The sequence below is a fragment of the Pagrus pagrus genome, assembly GCF_965226575.1.
Source record: "Pagrus pagrus genome assembly, chromosome: 11".
NCBI lineage: Eukaryota > Metazoa > Chordata > Actinopteri > Spariformes > Sparidae > Pagrus > Pagrus pagrus.
In genome coordinates this window covers 30,657,847-30,679,990 of record NC_140195.1, presented here as the reverse complement: position 1 = coordinate 30,679,990, position 22,144 = coordinate 30,657,847, and the positions used below count along the sequence as shown (strand labels likewise).

General features: G+C 38.5%; 1 protein-coding gene across 4 annotated transcripts in view; it reads right to left on the bottom strand.

The window, feature by feature from the left end:
* Nucleotides 1–22,144, bottom strand: part of LOC311265254 (paired box protein Pax-7-like) — an 88,698-nt gene that overhangs the window by 56,148 nt on the left and 10,406 nt on the right. For all 4 annotated transcript variants that reach the window (XM_084366725.1, XM_084366727.1, XM_084366726.1 and 1 more), the window contains exon 5: nt 2,933–3,132. In XM_084366725.1, coding sequence (XP_084222851.1) covers nt 2,933–3,132 — 200 coding nt within the window. The remainder of the gene's footprint in view (nt 1–2,932; nt 3,133–22,144) is intronic.

Here is a 22,144-nt window from a genome sequence, read left to right as displayed (position 1 = left end):
ATCCTCAGTCTCTTGGCTTCAAACCACCATAAGGCGGCAACCAAAGGTCCATTGTCGTCTGGTTCCTGGAGTACAAAGTTAAAGAATTGGTGCTACGCACTGCTTGGAAGAAAAAAAAGAGCTATATTATGAACCGACCAAAATACTCATGGAAAGAAAGGCTTACTTCACCATCAGAAGGGCGCTTTAGGAAAATGCAACTTCGCTTCCAGACACACCCAGCGAATCTCAAGGTGTTTTTCGACAGCGGCCCAGCTATAAACAACAGCGCACCAGAGGCGATGGATGACCTGAAGAAAAGGGCATTTGTCCCCGACCACCTTGGAGTTGAGACCCCCACGAAAGGCAAATCCTCAGCCCAACTGAGAGAACTTTCCCTGGGAAACGACAGGAGCAACTTCATGCCGACACCGAGAAACACGCTTGAAACACATCCAGGATAGCTGTGGGGGTTCCGACGCAACATAGACAAAGTGTGATAGTCCCCCATGAAACATAAATGACTGAGAAATTCTTAAAAAGGCTGGTAAGATTATATTGTAATGCCAGATTGCATTGCCTGTACCTTTCTCTCCCTTCCGGGAGACCATAATTCCAGTACTCAAGGAATGTTTTTATTCTTATGGGAGGGGAGACGCCGTTGTCCTGGAGAGAACCCATAATTTCTGTTACCCCTAAAATAGGTAAAGTCAAGACAGAATGTAGTTTGTACAGACATTTATCGGTTTTAAACATGGATAACAGGCTATATGCAAAACGATTGGAAAATATAATCCCAGATTTAACTAACACGGACCAAACAGGGTTTGTTAAAAACCGGCAAACCCAGCACAATGTGAGGTGTGCTCTCCACATTATCAACCACGAGAAGCAATAATATGGAAACAGTACTCGTTAGTCTTGATGCCGAGAAGGCTTTTGAGTCGGTTCATTGAGAATATTTATATTTAGCTCTTAATTGCTTTGGCTTTGATGACTGGGTAATTGGATGTCTAAAATCTTTATACCATTCTCCCACAGCCAGAATGAAAATAAACTGGAACTTATCCAAAAAAAATTTACCTTGAAAGGGGATGTCGACAGGGATGCCCCCTTAGCCCCACACTTTTTGCTATCTTCATTGAGCCACTGGCTAAGACCTGCCTGTACGCAGACAGCATTCTCGTGACCCTTACTAACCCCAATACAAGTTTGTCTAAACTACAGGCTCTGCTTAGGGGATTTGGTTCATACTCCAGTTATGAATTAAACGTACATAAAACGCAAACTCTTACCTTCAATTACGAACCACAGGAAAACATTCAATGGAGTAAATTCAAATGAAAAATAACACAATTTAATACTTAGGTGTAACAATACCTAAAGATCTATCTTCTATCTATGGACATAACTATACTACCATAACAGATGATGTTAAAACAGATTTAAATCGCTGGTCATTGTTACCAATGAACATGTACAACCGAATACATTTTCTCTTTCAGTCACTACCCATTGAAGTGCCTCCCAAGCAGTTTAATAAATGGAATAGATTGATTTCGACTTTTATTTAGGGAACACAAAAAACAAGAATTAGATTTCAGACAATACAGCTACCAAAAGACAAAGACAGAATGGCTTTGCCCTGCTTGGAAGATTATTACAAAGCAGCATAGCTGCGCTTTCTGGTTTTCTGGTGTGATTCTAAGTGTGATGCAAAATGGAAGGACCTAGAACAAAGCCAAACAAACATTCCCCTCCAGTCTATATTATATATCCCAAAATGACACCTAGGCAAATTACTAACTGGATTGCAGCCCCTCTGAACGTCTGGCATAAAAAGCTCGACAATAATATTAAAACTATTGGAGAGACAGGGATGAGTCTGATTAGGGTAGTCACTGATGCACTGATGCATAAAAAGTAAAAGTAAGAAAACTTATATCCAGGATTTATTCATCTTTACAACTGGAAAGGGGCCTTTCTAAAATGTATGTTAAATCAAGATGGGAGACGGAAGCTAACATACAAATTACTGAAAATGAATAAATATCTGTAAGACACAGTCAAACACCTTAAGTTCAGGTATCTGGAGGGAATTCACCTGGAAAATATCTTAAGGTTTTTCATAACCCCCAGAATAAAAAAAATCTCAAAGTAACAAACCCGAAAATGGCCATTGTTGGAGAATGTGTGGTAACATGTCTACAGGTCACTATCACCTTTTTTGGGAGGGTCCTGATATCTCTGCCTACTGAACAGATGTAGTAACAGAGATCAGATCCAGAATCGGCTCAGAGCTTGACTTTAATTTCACTGTAATATATTCGGGAAATGTACTAGACAGACATTCACTACAAATACTACTATCAGCTAGTAAAAAAGCAAAAACCAGGAAAAGCCGAAGTAAAGAGTCTCCAACAATCCTTGAATGGACAGATATAGTTCAAGAATTTTACATAATGGAACGATTAACTTTCTCTCTGAGACGTGCTGCTGAAAAATTTGACAAATAGCCTACTGGAAAAAAATGGAAATATTATTTGACCCATAAATGATTTCTCCTGTTGAAGGATTGTCCTGTTCCCTTCTGCACCTAGACCAATAGCATGGACTCTCAATTATGGATGTTTTAATTTGACTCAAGTCATAATCAGAAGATCTCTTTCAAGGGTTAAAGGACTAATGGGAACATTGCAATGTAACCTAATTTCTTTTTCGCTTTCATACCCATGATGACCCCCAGTATGACTGTCGGTCTGCAATTTTCTTTCTTGTTTTGTTCATTTGTTTGATGTAACACAAAAGCAAAAACCACAATAAAAAATAAAGTATAAATAAAGAAAGTCTTGAACTGGGGTCACTGGCTTGACAGCCTTCTCAGTGGTTTGCAGAAATGTTTACTGCCAACATTTTATCCTGTTGACTGGGCTGCTACAGCTGGATGTATTACCTGGACCCTGGCCTCAGTGAGTTTGGTCCTCTGGGCCAGCTCCTCTCTGGTGTAGATGTCGGGGTAGTGGGTTCTTTCAAAAGCCTTCTCCAACTCCTCCAGCTGCTCTGCTGTGAATGTGGTCCGACTCCTGCGTTGCTTCCTCTTGAGGGGGAGGTCAGGCTCTGACTCGACATCTGACACTTCATCCATCCGACTGCCTGGAGAAACACAAATGTCTTCAAATGAAATACAATGTGTGCATTCACATATATAATACTAGAATGGCACACAGTAAAGTGCATACCTCCGCCATGGCCCCACAGTCCCATTTTGTACTCATTCATAGCCCATTCCTTTTTCCAGATCAGCACCAAAAGTTAATGGGGTCTATTCTGGGTCGAGACCCATCCTTCATCCAAGTTTTGTGGATATTCATTCAAATCAAATCAAATCAAATCAAATTTTATTTGTATAGCCCAAATTCACAAATCACAGTTTGCCTCAGAGGGCTTTACAATCTGTACAGAGACGACACCCTCTGTCCTTCGACCCTCGATTCGAGTGAGGAAAAACTAGTTTGTTTGTAATCTTGCTGACAAACCGACCAACCAAGAAACGGACACAGGTGAAAATATAACCTCTTTGGCAGAGGTAATAATCATAAGCAATATTATGATTTTATATGTAATGCTCTAAAAAAAACCTGTTTGGAGCATTCCACAGGTAAACAGGTAAGTTTGTAACCAACAATTTAAAATGTTTTTCAACGCACAATTGCAAAAAATCTATGGATTTTACTATCTACAATCCGTAATACCATCAAAAGATTCAGAGAATGCAGAGAAATATATGCACATAAGGGGAAAGGACAAAACCAACATTGATTGCTGTGACCTTCGACCCCTCACACTGACACAAAGTGGAAATGTGTGCAGTGGTCTGATGTTTATCTTTAAAATCATGGACGTCATGTCCTCTGTGCTAGAGATGACAGGGACAATACAGATTGTTACCACTGTATGCAAAGTTGAAAAGCCTCTGTGATGGGTGTGTGTTAGTGCCCATGAAATGGGTCACTTGCACATCTGCAAAGGCACCATTAATGCTGAACGGTACTTACAGCAACATATGCTGCCTCCCAGATGATGTCTTTTTAGGGACATCCCTACTAATTCCAGCAAGACAACACCGAGTGTCATTCTGCACATGTGCCGGTACTAGACTGACCTGCCTACAGTCCAGACCTGTCTCCCATTGAGAATGTGTGGCACATTATAAAAATACAAAGTGGAGACTTTGGACTGTTGAACAACTCAAGTCATATATCAAGCAAGAATGGCAAAGAATTTCACTTTCAAAACTGCTTACTTCCAAACCCTTAGTGTTGGTAAACACAAGGTCATGGAACATAGCGGTCAACATGCTCCTGTACCAACGCTTTTGGAACGTGCTGCAGCATCAAATTCAGGATGAGTGTATATTTACAAAAAACAATGACGTTTTGCAATTTGAACATTAAATATGCATCTTGGGGCGGCTGTAGCTCAGGAGGTAGAGCGGGTCATACAGTAATCAGAAGGTCGCTCGCTCGAATCTCCGGCTCCATGTTGAAGTGTCCTTGAGCAATATACTGAACCCCAAATTGCTCCTGATGAGCATTTGGCAGCTTGCATGGCAGCCTCTGCCATCAGTGTATGAATGTGTGTGTGAATGGGCAAAAGTGACAGGTGTTGTAAAGCACTTTGAGTGGTCAGTAGACTGGAAAAGCTCTATAGAAATGCAAGTCCACCTTTACCATCTCTGTATTGTATTAAATTGAATATGGGTTAAAAAGGATTTGCAAATCATTGCATTCTGATTTATTTACGTTTTACAGCTTTCCAACTTTTTTGGTATCAGGTTTGGACAAACACAGAGAGACAGGAAGGAGGGATAAATGATGCTTCACATAGCACAGCCAGCATTGACTTCTCTGTATGGTTATTTATATGACAAAACAATTTTCTTGTGCTTGTTAAGTACAATTTTATATCAAAACCTGCATATCCCAGCATCCTTCAGGGCACAGTGCAGAGAGTTGGAGTGGAATGAGGGTTGCTAATCTCTCCAGACCACCTTGGTGATGTGTGTAGCACTATTCTTTCACTTTGGGCCTCAGGGCAACCCAGACAAACACACTGGGAGGCTGAAAATAGTCCACTAATATTTATTGTGTAGCTGATTTCTCTCACACACAATGTGTCCATGCCGAAGGAGCCGTGGAAGATTATCTGATGCATGCAGATATCTATTTCGGGTGAGGGTGCCTAATGTACCAGGATTGGAGCGCAGTTTTTAATAAGATATAATGCTAGTGTGGTCTATGGGACATCACAGTCCAAATGAAAACAGATCAGGTTGCATATCGGAGGTTTATCTGACATCCCACTTTTTTTTTTAAATGACAAAATATATGACATTCATGAGTTTCATATGACACATGAAAGAAAGCCAAACTCTGAACACAATGTTCAGATTCTGAGGAATCTTGTTTCTTTTTGTATGAGGAAACTGTGTTTGAGAATATCACAACATTGATAAAAAGGGTATTTTAGAAAAATGATCCTTTTAAAAATGCTATATAAGTATTCTATCTAGAGTGAAATGATGAAGCAATGTATCATCTGCTGGCACGTTTGTTTGTTTTTATGGACGTTGGATGAAAACTGTGACAGAAAGGTGCTAACAGAACATAAGACAGCAAAGCATTTACATTATTTTTGGTAAATTAAAGGCATCCTGGGGTCCAGAGGTCTTATACACATACCAGGGTACTAACATATTCAGTTCAGGGATTGCCTCTCTGAGTTTTTGCTTGAAAGAAAGAAGGCAAATCGAAAAACACAAATGAATATGCAAAATAAAAACAATTAAATTTGTCCATTTTGTATAAAATCCAAAGTTTGAAGTAAAGAAATTTGCATTAACTTCCAAACTACCAATGTAGGATCTGCCCACACTCTGCTTGTAACAAAGAAGATGGTCTATAGAGAGGCACTGAATGTAAAAACATTGAATGACGATGTTGCTGAGAAAATGCTGTTATGCTGAAACATATGTATGTCAGGATGCACAGAATGGGACCCAAACGCAAGACACAGGCAGACAAGTGCTGAACAAGAAGCAAGCTTTTAATAACAAAGCCGAACTCCAAAACCATAAAATCCAAACAAATGTAAAAATACCAAAATGCAAAGACCAAAACAAAAGCTAAACAAATACAACCAAAAAACAAAGTATAAATCAAAAGCAAAGTACAAACCAGGAATGATGTGAGCGAACAGGAAGGAAAAGCCAACAAAAACCAGAAACCTACCAACAGACATAGGGAAGCTGAACAGACGAACTGACAGCGACAACAGGGAGCACACAGACTATGTACCCAAGGGCTGATAGGGATAATTAGACACAGGTGAAACACAGCAGACAATCAAACTGGAGAGAAAACACAGACAAGAGGAGGAAAAGGAAATATCTGGTTAGACTTCCAAAATACTAATATTTTGAGAGGGTTGCATTTTGGTCAGGTTTAGGCACCAAAACTACTTGGTTAGATTTCAGAAAAGACCATACTTTGGGTTAAAATAACAAGTTACTTATAGAAATTCAATCACATCACTTTTGTAACAACTCCTCCAGCTGCTTAAGCCCTTTTCACACAGAGACTCCACATTTCTCCGCAACGAAGGCTCACCTTTATGCCACCTGTCAATCTAAACATGTACCGGCTGACTGTTTATGATCATATGGATGCAGTTATAATGTGTTGTGATTGAGATCCTGACCCACCATACATCCTGGAAAGTGACAAAGCAAAAATGTTTCACTCTAAATGTCATAATTACACAATCATCATCAGTAAACACTCGTGAAGAGGGATACTTTTCCATTCACACAGAATCTGTCTTGCCTCTGCTGTGGTTGGGAAACTGTTGCCCCTCTCCACATCTGTAACTTTTGCACAGACGGCGAAGTGGAGTATCAGCAAATAATTACCGCATTGAAAGGGCAGTGTGAATGGGGCTTATAATTATGTAATTTATGTAACTTTACTTATGTTATTTACATCAACTTTTATCATCCCACAATGTGACCTATGTGTACAAAGTATTCAACCAAAATATGGAATGAAAGGACACAAAAAAACACAAACTGTTAGTACTACTGTCAAATAATAAAATAAAAACATAAACCAAAAAGACATGGATCATTTTTACACTTTGTTGATTTGTTTGTAAGAGTGCATTCATTCCGTGCATAAGTTCATCATGTGCTGGTGAAGAAAGAAAGAAAAGGCTCATCAAACTGGCTTAGACAACTACAGGGTCGGCTCTGTAGTTTAATTAAACAAGGAATTATGAGATTAGTGCGAGGCTCCCATTACAGGCCACTGGAAGAGTCTCAGGGAGAATATCTTTTTGTATTCCCCCCTAGCTGCCCCCCTTGAGAGAGAATTCTCAACGGATTACATGTGGCCGCAGGACATGCTGCTGCATTAATTAATTCAATTCTTTGACAATTTACTTCCTGCAAAGATTTGTTTTTCCTTAAACCCAAGGTAAAACACTGTATCTATATTTATACACATGCACATCTTTGAAGAAACTTTCCTTTTAGAGTATATGTCTTGTTTGTTGCTGGTAGGTTGGTCGAGGGAAGGGGGGGTTTGAGTGGGGGGTGGCTGCTGCAAAGTAATTTGGCACTAACTTAGCGTGACAACACTTGAGGCCGCTGCAGTGGGCTGGGATCACTTTCCAAAAGGCACCTCCGGGTCCTGTGGGTGCTGCTGCGACGGGATGGACTCTGTTTTGTTTCCCCCACACTGCTAGATTTAGAGGAGGAGATGGGCAGAGGTGGGAGGGAGGGAGGGAGGGAGGGAGGGATGTCACTGAAAATGAGGCTTCCCCACCTCACAGTGTCAGTCTCTGACTCTTCCTCTTCCTCTCTGTCTCCGCCAGCCCCACACAGTGTGAATTTAATTGCCGGAAGCCTTGTTATTCTTTGTTTGCCTGTTTTCATTTCTTTTGAATTACCTTTCCAAACCAGTCACCTTAATTTTCTACCAGAGTTTTGGGAGTGGTGTTAGCTGGAAATATATTCACAGTAAAGACTGTAGAAAACAAAACTGGAACACATAAAACATTTAACAAGTTCTCAAAACCATATTGATGGAATATTTCCACTAGCATTTCTACCAACGAAGGGCATTTTATTTTATCTTATTTTATCATTAACACTTTACCACAAGGGACACAAAATGTTGGTAGTTATAGGGAACAAATTGGGAACAAATGAGGAACTAGCTGCTAGTTAACCATTAGTTACTAGTAACTCCTAATCCAATTGTATAGGGCAGGTTATGATTAATTCATGATTAGTTAATTAAGAAACAAGTGAGGAAATAATCAGGAACAAAAGGGAAAAGGAGACTTGTTAATGAATGGACAGGTACTCATGAAGTAATGATTCAGTTATCAGTAGCTACTGATACACCACTTTACTTGAAGGAAAACAAAGAGGGTAAGGAATTAAGTAAGGTAAGGGACTACTTAGTAACTACTCAGAATTATGTACACTGTATCACTACTTGAGATGCACACAAACAGTAACTAATGTTTAAAGGTCCTATCTGTAAGATAAGTAGATTTTTGAATCTCATTCCCAACTCGTCAAATACTAATGCATTGGGATTGAAGGTTGGGTTGGCCGGGACCCAAATGCATCGGTATTTGATGAGTTGGGAATGAGGCAAATGGGAAGTAATCAGCAATGAATTACTGGTTTCTGCTGTTTACCAGGTCAGAGTTAATCAGGAACAAGTGGTCAGAATGATCAATTCACAGATATTCATTAACAAATGATTACCTAATGATTCTTTAATATAGGATTTCTAGGTCTGTTCTCTAGTAACTGAGATGTAATGAAATATAAAGTTTCAACAGGAACACACTGCAAACATATAATTTGGTAATTTACAATGAAATAAATCAATAAAATTGACTAAAATAACATGAGAAACCCTATAAATGCCTGCATTCTGGCAATAAATTGAATGTACACTTGTACATTCAATTTATTGATGTACACTAATATGTATGCCTTTAACTTTGACTTGCCAGAGTAGAGACTTCATAAAAACTGGGTCACCTGAGAGCAAATTTGAAAAGCCGAGCTGAAAATGAGGCTCACAATGATCGGACATTTAAATGAAAGTACACATCATAGCACAGTGTCACTGGCAGTGACAGCCTCAACAGCACTGGTGGTGTGTTGCATGCAGTAGCTCCACGCTCGCTTTGGAAGGCAGCACAATAAGGATCCCCAGACTGGAGGAGAATAAAGTTTGACAGGCCAGTGGATCAGGAGGGTCAGCTCCTCTATCCAGCTGATAAAGGAGAGCAGAGATTATGTTAATGAGACAGACGCCTAGAGCCGATAGAAAGGCTAAACGTGGACTTCATCTTTGTCTCCACCAGATCCCTCAATTGGCATGCTATGTCTTATCAGGAAAATGGGAGCACGGTGCAGCTCCTCACACAAACACAGACGCACACAAATGTGCTGCAGCATAAATAACAAACCGCTCACGGGTTTCACATAACAGCCTGGTTTTGTTACAGAGTAAATACAATTTGTACAAAAACACGTCCATGTTTTTCTTTATTATCTATCACTGGCATAATGTGTAGCAACTTCAAATGGTAACACTTTAAAATAACCATCATTTAAAAATTGTAAATTTATAGTTAATTAAACTTAATTAAACAGGTGCAATATGTAATTTTTTTAGTTTTAAACACTAAAAAAGTAACTAACAGAGATAACAGTTTTTAAGTTATGTTAAAATGTCTGTCTTGTGTTACAGAGAAATCTATTAAAGTTAGCATTGTAACCAGCTAGCCCCTACCCACTATGTACCTCAAGAGGTGATAGTCCAAAAGTAAATAACAACTACACTCCCTCAGTGATCAGCGCTCCCACTCCAGGCAGCTAATATGACTGCTAGATGCACAGTTAACTGAGCTTACTAGCTAACAGCAGCTACAGTTAGCAGCAGGTAGCTATTATTCAAGTGATATGCTGGCCCTATTTCTATAAAGTATGAATTTGACACACTTCTTAAATATTGCACTATTAATAGTGATTTTACTGTTAACAGAAGATTAAATATTTTATAAACCATTTATTAAGACATTGTTTACTGGAAAGTTGTTACTGATGTTTATCATACTAAATGCATTATAGATAGTGTGTAGTTCATCTGTAGAAATTTTCGGATGCCATTAGAAAGTTGCAACTGATGATTATAAACCTTTGCAAGTGCTAGATAAATGATTTATACAGCACACACACACACACACACACACACACACACTGTGTTTCTCTAAAAAACAAATCTAATTAAACAATTAATGTCCAATTCCACCAAAGCCAATTATGTAAAAGGAGGCACTTAATAACGATAGCTGTAATTCCATTTCCCTGTTCTATGGAGACTGATTTACAACCAAATTAATACCCAATTATGTTTTTCAGGATGTTCACTGAGATCAGAGTGTGTGCTGTATCCCTCTGAGCCTACAGCTTTTAAATGTTGACTTTTCCTGTCCTAAAGAATCAATCTAATAATGAATCGACTTGAACAAAGTGTTTTTGATGAAATGGATGAAATGGTTAGATTATATTTTACTTAAATATATATTTAGAAAGCATCCTGACTGGAAACATCATACACTGATAAATGCACGGACATGCTGCTCCAGGACAGAAGATCTCTGCAGCCGGTGATAAAAACTTTCCAGAACATCACTGGTACCATCTACTGAGCATCAGTGATATCAGTGAAGTGAGATGCCTGCACAGAGGCCAAAGATACTAAAAGACAACACCCACCCAGCCACAGTCTGTTCACCCTGCTGTCATCTGATCTGACAACAGATACAGAGGTATCTGCTGCCACCTGACAACAGATACAGAAGTATCTGCTACATACCACTACACAGTAGCTTCTATCCTGATTCTGTGAGACCCCTGAACTCATCCTCAACACTTCACCATTAAAAGTTTGTTTTTCTGACTTTTTTGTAATTTTCTGAAAATTATAATTTAATTATTAATCTGTAAAGTATTTGTGAGTGTGTGTGTGTGTGTGTGTGTGTGTGTGTGTGTGTGTGTGTGTGTGTGTGTGTGTGTGTGTGTTTACCTCAGGGAATTATGGATAGAAATATCATTATACAATCTTATATTGCATAATGACATTTAAATTAATCTTGTATGTTGAATCTTGAATTTGCTGTGTATATTTTCTGTGTATTTCATTTCCCATGATGAAGATCTATCCATTTATCTGACCATGCTTTGCTCATACAGAGGGTAAGTGATGTTGGTTTTGATTGTAATTCCTGTAATTGGTTCAAGGACTACCTGTCTCATAGACAACAATGTGTGACTGTAGGAAGTGATTGTTCCGTGTTTTTACCATTGTCTAAAGGTTCAATACTGGGTTCTGTCTTATTCACAATCTATATTAATAATATTACATCCTATATAACAAATTACAACGCCCATCTTTATGCTGATGATACAGTCCTGTACTGCTGTGCTAAAACTGCACATAAAGCCATTACAATTCTCCAGCAAGCTTTTTAACAAACTGCAAGATTCTCTTTTTAACCTGAAATGTGTCCTCAATGCAAACAAAACCAAATTCATGATATTCTCAAGAGCTAGAGATATCACAGACATTGTTCTGCATGTTACCACTCTAACAGGACACAGTATTGAAAGGGTTTCTGAATACAAACATTTGGGTATCTGGTTGGATCAGAAACTCACATTTAAATGTCATATTAACACACTTGCAAGCAAGCTAAGACAAAAAAATTGGTTATTTATACAGAAACGGAACTACTTTCCCCATGTCCTGTAGGAAATGGATCATTGAAGCTGTCTTTTTATCTGTCCTGGATTATGGTGATGTTATCTATAGACATGCCTCTGTCTCCACTCTTACTCCACTCGACTGGCTTTATCACTCCGCCCTCAGATTTATTATTGGTAACAGTTATTCCACTCATCATTGTATTCTATATGAAAAAGTTGGGTGGGTACCTTTAACAATAAGACGTGACAGCCATTGGTTTGCGTTTCTGTTCAAAGCCTTGAAGGGCAACATGCCACCATATATCAGCTCTTTATTAAACTGCTCACAGAGTCACTATTCAACACGCTCTAGTATAATGCTGCATGTTCCCCAGGTAAACACTAAATTTGGGAAAACTGCTTTCAGTTTCAGTGCTCCATACACTTGGAACATTTTACAATGTACATTTAAACTTGATACAGTTATACCTATAGGTCAGTTTAAGACGTTGATTTCAAACTACTCAGCATTTGAATGTAACTGTTTTTAACTATGTGCTGTCCTGTATGGTTGTCTGCCATTTGTCTTTTATGCACCTCAGTTTTATTTGCGTTCTGATAAGAAAATGTTTGCTGCATTTTCTTATCATTTTCAAGCACTTTTTTTTCCATTTTTATTGGTATTATGTCATATTGCTTCTTATCTGTTTTCATTTTCTTTCTTTCTTTCTTTCTTTCTTTCTTTCTTTCTTTCTTTCTTTCTTTTTTTTAATCAATAAAAGTATAGTAATTGAGTTCAAAAATACCCACCCCCATGTTTAACTGTACCTGAATGACCTCAGTGTTACACTGCCGGTTTCAGTGCTTGGATGAACTGCAGTGTAATTAGCATCTCATAGGCGTTTATTGTTTTCCTTAGTTTTGGTCAGGGGTAGCACACAGTACACTTTAACAAAACCTCTGCATTTGTGTGATGATGAAGTTAATACACCTATTGTTTTCCATCCTCAAGACCGTCAAGGTTCCCTGGACTCACTACATTTAGAACTGACTGATCTGTTATGTGTTTGCAGGGGCATACAACAAAATAGTGTGGATGGTATCATTTCAGTGGACAAAAGCATTGGTTGATCAAAATGCTTAATAGACAGATGACACAAGTCCTGTGCTGACTGACACTTGATAAGACTGTTATGTGTAAATTGAAGGTTCTGGTGGAGAATACTGACAATACTGCTCCCCACTTTAACCAAGACCTGGGAACAAAGGCTGACAGAGCTCTGGAGAGCTACATGAAACTAATTATGGGTCATTTTGAAAATCATATTAGTTCCAGTATAATTACACCCAGGATCTGCTTTCAGTTTTGCTCCATAGGCTCTGACCAGTCGAACAGACTACATTGGCTCAACAATTGATGAATTTATTAGTGCGAAACCAAGTCTTTCTCACAAAATGGCCAGTTGATGCTTTAGCTTTGTCCACAGCTGTTGTTTATGTGTGTGAGAGATGACAGATGGAGAATGTATTTTTTAGTGTGCTGTCTCTGATAAGGATCTCTTTCTCCCCTATCTGCTCAGCCTAAGGGCCGACTTTTCACACCATGACCAGCTACTACAAACCTCACCTCAACTTGCCTTCACTGTTTACTCAAGTCAGTTTTATATATACTACTGAAAATCAGACATGAGCCTAATCATCCGACACACCTTTTTCTATTGTGAAAATAAAGTTATTAAATCTATATCAAAATAAAAACTGTAGAACTCGGGGCGCCACAGTGGCTCAGTTGGTAGAGCGTGCATCCCATGTACAGAGGCTGTGTCCTCTCTGCAGTGGCCCAGGGCTTGAGTCCGACCCACTGCATGTCCTCCTCATTCTGGTAGCAGAACATTCCCATGACCAACAGAGGAACAGCTTAGCATTTGAAGGACAGTAAACTTGTTAACAATTAAAAATTATCCCAAGCATATTTTTCTGCATTATTATCTCTAAATAAAGTTTTCATATTGGCACATAACAACAACAATATATATACTGATACTGATATATCTGTGACAGGCCAATATTAGCCAATAATGTCAGCTGAAAGACATATCAGTTGGGCCCTAAATACATGTTATGTAGCACCACTTAGTTTTTATCACTTTAGTTTTTATTAACCACAAAATTGTATTTCCAAAAACATTTTGGAGGAATTTAATTGCAGCCTGAATTATGATCACTGGCATTGTTTTTATCCAGTCCAGGAAGTTTTGCAGTCTTGCAGCACACAGAAGTTGTAGGGGGAAGGTTGAGATGGATGGACATACACAAAGCAGACAGATATGTGTACTGAGTGTGATAAGCTTCAGTTATGAGGGTTTCATTTTTCAGTATCAACCAAAACCTGCATTGTTGACAGTATGTTGATAAAAACAAATATTCCATGTGGCTGTAAACATATTTGCAGTTCAACCTTTCCAAAAAAGTTGGGATGAAATGTGAAATGTAATAAATTAAAAAAAGAATGCAATCATTTGCAAACGGACTGTGTTTACTGACAAGAGTTTTATGAAGTGTTCCTGAGTCCATGTAGTAATAACCTTTATACAGTCATGTCTTTTACAAAGTGGTGAAGCGCACCCCTTCCTTGCTTGTGAATGACTGAGCCAATCGAGGATGCCACTTTTCATAACCAATCATGACACTATCACCATGTTTGACACAGCGTCTCGACTATTTTGGGAGTAGGACTTGTATTAAATACATAAATTTCAAGCAGATGGGTTTGGAAGCACAGGAAAACTGTTCTGCATTCAGTACTTCTGCATCAATCATTTACAGTTATATGCTTTTGTAATGTGGATGAGCTTATTCATAACTGTCATGTGAATGTAAAACAAAATGCACTTCCATTGTATTTGATTAAAGGCTGAAATCTCAGAGTCAGAGAGCTCAGAACCTGGATGATTTGAACTAAAAACCTGACTGGATGGTTAAAGAGAACGGACACTTTAATCAACAGCTTTAAACATATTTACCACCAATTCTGGAGACAACATCTAACAGATCAAACACAGAAATAGGACCACAATCACAATGTCCACTTCTAAGCTCCTGCCTGTCCTCAGCAGCTGGAGCTGTGTGAACACATGTGGACAGAGTGAAGCAGAGAGGTGCTGCCTGTGGCTATTCAGCCACAGCCAGCTGAAGGCTCTCTGGACACCTCTTTCTGCTCAGCTGCCTCAAAGACAAAGTGGGCTCACCTTAAACAACGGAGGCCTGGGAGCCTCTCAGGGCCTTTCAGGGCCAATAGAGGCAGCACCTCAGGGGGCCACTGGTCATGAAAGACCACAAGCAGCGCCGCCGCACTCTGCAGGACTTCAGTAAACACTTCCAGACTGAGTCACTGAAGCTGAGCTGCCGACTGCATATTTAAGAATTTAAGAGGTCAAATGGTGCCGAGGCATGACATGGAGCAGATAGATGGGGGAGGTTGTTGGAACATGAACCAGATTATTTTTTTTATTTAGATATTGCTGCATTGAACATATTCACATTTCACAGTCTTGACCAAAAGCTTTTATAAAGCAAGATCAAATGAAAATAGTCTGAATATATCTTTCAGCATAAGTGCGACTGCCATGGTCATATATTTCTGCAAACTCGTATGTGTTTATTGGAGAAATACATTGTGTCCCTGTCAATGCAAATCACCCATTTAAGAACATCGGTAACACTTAACCATCAATGATAAATGTAAAGTAAAAATAAATTAAACTTTAGGTAATAATTATTTCACAGTTAAACAATCAAATGCTTTATAAACCATTCATTTAGCAATTGTTTGTATAAAGTTGCAACTGATGTTTATAATACTTTGTAAATGGTTGATAAAAATACTGTGTAGTTCACCTATAGACATCATTTAGATGGCCAAATAAACATTTACAATGCCTTAATAAATGGTTAATAAAGCATTTAATTAGTGAGAAGAATGAAATAACTATTAATTAAAGTTTAATTAACTATAAAGGTAACATTTACAACTGATGGTTATTATAAAGTGTTACCAGAACATTTACAGTCGTAGTCAAAAGTTTCCATCCACTTGTAAAGAACATGTATATCATGGCAGTCTTCAGTTCCAATGATGAGCTCTCATGTTTCTGTGATGAATGAGTGGAACACAAACTACTTTGTCACAAAAACATTCATGAAGTTTGGTTCAATAATAAATGTATTATAGGTCTTCTGAAAATGTGACCAAATCTGCTGGATCAAAGATAAACATACAGTAACTTTAATAATCAATTCTGGTGATTATAGAAAGTTGTGTGAATGAAACGTTCTTTGTAGCATGGCCTCTTAACTTCTTCTGAGTGATTCTGATTGATAACAGCTACTGACATTTCTGGACCCATTTCAATAGGGCTTGTTGACACACCCATTAGACTCAGCCACAAACACTACAATGGGAAAGTCTAAAGAGCTCAGCATTGATCTGAAAGAGCACATTATTGATTTGAACAAGTCAGTAAAGTCACTTGGAGCCATTTCAAAGCAGTAACAGGTCCCAAGATCAACTGTACAAACAACAGTTTGTAAGTATAAAGTGCATGGCACAGTTGTGTCACTGCCACATCAGGAAGAAAACACAAACTATCACCTGCTGCTGACAGAAAACTGGTCAGGATGGTCAAGAGTCAACCAAAAACCACCAAAAAGGAAGTCTGCAATGAATTAGAAGCTGCTGGAAGTCAGGTGTCAGTGTCCACAGTTTAGGCAGCTGTGACTCAGGAGGTAGAGTGGGTCGTCCAGTAATCGGAAGGTCACTGATTCAATGGCCAAGGGACACTGAAACAAAAATTGGAACTACTGTATGTATTGACCTAGAATATTTGGTTACATTTTCAGAAGACCTATAAAAAATCAATTATTGAACAAAACATCATGAATGTTTTTGTGACAAAGTTTGTTCATGTTCCTCTCCTTCCATAACAGAGAAATGAGAGTTGTAGAAGTCATTGGAACTGAAGACTGCCATGATATAGAAGACTGTATGTCATCTATTGAAATGGGGATTTAACAAAATTTATACCAACTCAACAAAAATGGCTGGATAAACAGCTTCCAGTTGCTCCTGAAGGTTTTTATTCAATAAAAATGTTATTTGTAACACAGCTTACTGTGTCAGTATCAGCTACAGGTTCATTATATTTTTACTGTGATGGCATATTTTCATTTGACTTGCAGATTTTTATGCATGTACCAACAATGCAGGGCATTGAATGAGGGTCTGAACACTCAACTAATTGAGGCCAAAGCCAAAGTTTTGAAAATTATTCAGAGAACACAAAAGAAAGTAAAATAAAATATGCCAGTTGGCACCAGCAGCCATTCCTCCAACAAAGGCCTCAAATTCAAGCCCAAGTGGGCAAAACTGAGCTGAAGCCGAGACCAGCGCTGCGCCGCCACCGCTGCCTATGCACACACTCCCATTCACATAGTTCAGCATTGTTCTTGCCTTTGTTCCAGTACAGCTCGAACACAATGGCATTTAGTCACAACAAATGCATCAAAAGTGTATAGTAAGCAGCAGAAGTGGAGTGTGTGCAACGTAGGCAGTTTTACAATGATGAGTAACATATTTGCCAAAAGATTTAGGAACTCGGCACACACTCTGTGCTGGAAAAAAATGAATTGAAAAATCCCAACTTTTGTTGTTCCACTATGAAAAAATATTTGACTGCGGCCACAAATGTATGGTCTCACAGAAAGCTGTTTCAGGCAAGTTGCATGCTCTCAACAAATGCTACATAAAACTGGCACTGAACTCAATTCAGCCCACACAAAGATGCTGGTTTTATCAGGGCATTATGTCTTAGCAAACTGCTATTAATGCAAAGTCTTTTATCTTCTTTCATCCCCGGGCACTGGCATGCATGTGTCTTTATTTAGTAGATAAAAAATAGTCATAAACAAAAATTGCAGACTGTCAATATAAACACTGATAAAGATTAGAGCTGGAAGCAAATATAATAATAAGAGGCACTCTTAAGATATACTTGACACAGCAAAGCCCTCAGTGGACAGCTGCAGGCTTAAAGAAAGCAATTGCAGGAAGTTTTAAAGAGCAATAGAATAATCTTATTTTGGAAGAAAGTAGATTAACAATCAGGGCAGCGCAGAGAAAATGACGTGATTTGTGCTTGTTGACTCTCTGTGCAGATTCTCTCAGCTTAGAAATGCACTCTGATGTGTTTGTAAGAGACAGAGGGATAGGCGTGCTTTTCATCTGCTGCTCATCACTCCAGAAGGAAAAACACTGTCCTTATTATTACCAGAGTTATCCTATAGATAGTGGTTTGCTGACCATTTCTGCCACAAATGTCTGCAGCTTGACTAACAGCAGTAGTCATTGGAAAGTGCTGGGAAAAGCTTACAAGGCATTTAAGCAAGGTAACAATTTTAACATCATTTCTGCTCAACAATTACCTATCACTTTTAATATTCTGTTCCTTTTAAGCTGTGGGCACGTTATAGTAGTAGAAGTACTAGAAAACAGCTGGTCGGACCTATAACCATTTTAGGTTTTTCACTTGAGGTGGTAACTAAAAACTAGGCTTGAAATGCAGACATTATGTCCAAACATCGTAGGCAACTGGACGTGCTTCAAGATACAGCACTTAGAATTATGTCCCAACCTCATAATGATATAGAGTCTGCTAAAAATAAAGGCTGTTGATTTTCTATAATTGTAGGTCTGACCAAAGTGGTTAAATGTTTGATATTGATGCTGATGAGTGTATTTCTGTCATAAATAATCAAGCTTCAGTAAAAAAAAAAGGTGAAATAATACCAAATTAAAACAAAAAAGGAGTAAACTTTTTGGGAGCTACACACTTCCGCATTTACATGTAATGCTGTGGCCATACAGAATTATTCATTGCTGTGCCACCAGACTACAGAGCAGCTTCTTTCCTCAGGCTGTGAGACTCCTGAACTCAGTTTGGTTTATTATTCTGCATTTAATTTTTATCAAGTAATCTGTATAGTTTAAATTTTGAATCTTGAATCTTGAATTTTTGATAAGAGATTTTAAAGTCAAATTTATTGATATTCAAATACATTTTAATATTAGTTTTGTGTCATTATTTTTCTAACCAAAATAAGCCATACTTACTAAAAATGCTAATTGAAACCTCAGCAGCATTTACAGTCACTAAAGCAAAAGGGAAATGTAGGATCTAAAAATGGGCTCTCAGTCTAGATCAGGCTGAGAAACCTTTTTTTTTTCATTGTCAACTGTCTTTGCTCAGTTATCTCTGCCAGCACTAAACCGAGGGATGTGGAGATCAGTCAGTTGCTCTGTCCAACACTTATTCAGTGGGTTATGTTGACGACCTGACCTTTCTAGGGGTGAGAATAACAAACGAAATCATGATAGGATTCACGATTCTTTCCCCACAATAACGACAGTATCATGAACAATTCTGCGATAGTCGATAGACTGCAAGATACATCACAATATCTATCTGAAGAAAACAAAATACCCCTAAAAAGGCAAAGTGCATGAATTATGTATTTATTCACCTCATTGTGATGTCAGCGTCACAGAATTTGAATGAATTGAGATAAAACAATGTTTAAAAAAGTGCACAGAGCCTTTATCACACACACTGACTGCAACTTGTCCATGTCCATTTGTGCCATCATTCTAATGTAAAATGGCCATAAATTAACCTATGATCTTTAGTTTTCTTCTTCTTATTTTCCTTCATGACACATGTTGTCTCTCCTCAACATTAGTTTTTAATCATATGAATTAAAACCATTTCAACATTAGGAAACATGTTGCTAGACCTTGCATCTTTAATTCCAAGTACAGAAATAATAGTATAGAGACAACTGCTGCGAACTGCAGTGAAAAAAGTGAAGTAAGTGGACCACAGCAAACCACCCTCTGCAGATGTACATTCATTCAAAGCAGGAGCATTAGAAATGCCGATCGGCTCGGTGGCACAGAGGAGAAGCTTTCCTTTCAGTGTTTTGCTCTTGTCTAGCTCAATCGTGTCACTTTGAAGGAGTCTATTCAGAGGTATTCATGCATTTGCCTTCAGGCTACAATGGCTGTCACTTTATAAGCCTGCTTGCCTCAAGCCTTTGGGTCATGTTTCCTTTTCTTTAATAAACTTGGAGGAGTTCATCAACTCCGTCAATGGCAAAAATAGGCCCAAAATAACAGACGGCTTCCTGGTCCATTTTGGATTTTTTTTTTACTCCTTTTTTTCTTGTTAGTTAATGTTTGTAGCAGCTATAGATGAAACAGAGTTGTTTCATCTATAGCTGCTTAAACAGAGCTAAAACTGATATACAATTCTGACTTTCTCTTACAGAGATGTATCAATTCGATATAATAACTTTTACTTACTTAACTTTTAACTCTCAATGACAATATGATTATGGAGCTTATCACATGAATCAGTTTTGATTAATTAAATTAATTTGAAGGCATTTTGATAATTAAGAATCACACATAATTTGTACACAGATAATCTGAATTTAAGGCAGTGTTTTAAAAAAGATAACTTATTTGGAAATTTATGGCATTGTTATATCCTAAACATACAATTTTGGACATGATGTTCAAGTATATTGTCACACACAGTTTCATTTAACTGAGGAAATCGGGAGTATGAATTATTTTAGCTAGGTGCACATCAGATACACAGGTGTAATATGGGTCATGAAATGCAAAGCTCACGTATTCCTCACATTTTTTTATATTTAACTGACCTGAGGACATTTAGAGCGTCTGTAACAACTATGAGTAACAGAAGCTGCCCTGTCTGACATTCAAGAAAGGAAATCAAGAGTAAGTCTATTTTATGTATGATCCAGAAGATCAAAGACAACAGCCTGCTAGCCTGGACCCTCACCAGTATGTATTCAAGACCAAAAGATCTACAGAGGATCCACTGCCCTCCACTCAGTCTTCACATACCTTGAGAAAAAGACTGCCTTCAACATTATGCTGTTTGTTGACTTCAGCTCATCATTCAAAACAATCTCACTCATGAAGATGATTAGAAAACTTAACACTCTTTGCTTGAGTACCACACTCTACAATCGGATATTGAACTTTCTCACAGTCTCCAGACAGTTCAGATTGGCCGTCACATCTCCTCTATGTTGGTGCTCAACACTGGAACCCCCCAGGGCTGTGTGCAGTCCCCTCCTGTTCACACTGTACACCATAACTGCACTCCCAGACATCAGGAGAAGTCTACTGTGAAATATGCAGACAACACCCCCATCATCAGCCGCATTATAAACATGGTGAGAGTTCATATCGGGAGGAATTCAACAATCTTGCAGGGTGGTGCACAGAGAACAATCTACTGCTCAACGTCAGCAAAACCAAGGAGCTGATTGTTGATTTTAGAAAGAAGGAGGCAAAGACACACACCCCTGTCTACATCAGTGGAGCTGAGGTGGAGCAGGTGAACAGTTTCAGGCTCCTCGGCATCCACATTACTTAGAGCCTATCATGGCCATCAACACCCCAGTTAAAAAAGAGCACAGAAAAGGCTCTAGTTCCTTCAAAAACTTGAAAGGGCTAAATTTCAAGTTCTTGTCAACTTTTACAGATGAGCAATAGAAAGCATCCTGACTGGAAACATCTCAAACTGGCATGGTTCATCACGGCCCAGGACAAGAAGGCTCTACAGCGGGTGATAAAACCACCAGAACATCACTGGTACCATCTACAGAGCATCAGTGATATCAGTGAAGAGAGATGTCTGCACAGAGCCCAAATATACTAAAAGACAACACCCAGTCTCTACTGTGAGACTCATGAACTCATACTGAACACTTACATTTATATAATTTTGTTTTGTGAGAAGCACACCTCTTGTTGCACAATCCTGGCTGTAAAATGATAATTAAACTATTAAAATTAACCTTTAGTCTTGAATAGACACTGTTGCCCCATAATGCAATGCACAACATAAATGGAGGAGCTGCTATGGCCTTCACAGTTACCGGATCTCAATCCAACTGAACGCCTTTGGGAGACTTTGGAGTGACATGTTAGACAGTGCTCCCGACCACCTGAGTACCACACGCCTGGAGAAACTATGAGTATACTTTCATTCGTCATCCATCTGTATATTGATATCACACAGTTAATTCATATTCAATAAATTGTTGCCAAGGCCTAATTAGACAGCCAATCATCTCTGGAAAAAATCTCACAATTTCAAACTAACAGCTTAGTTTGTCATCAAATGTGATGGCAAAAAAACTGAACATTTTATAAGATCAGCACACTCATCCAAG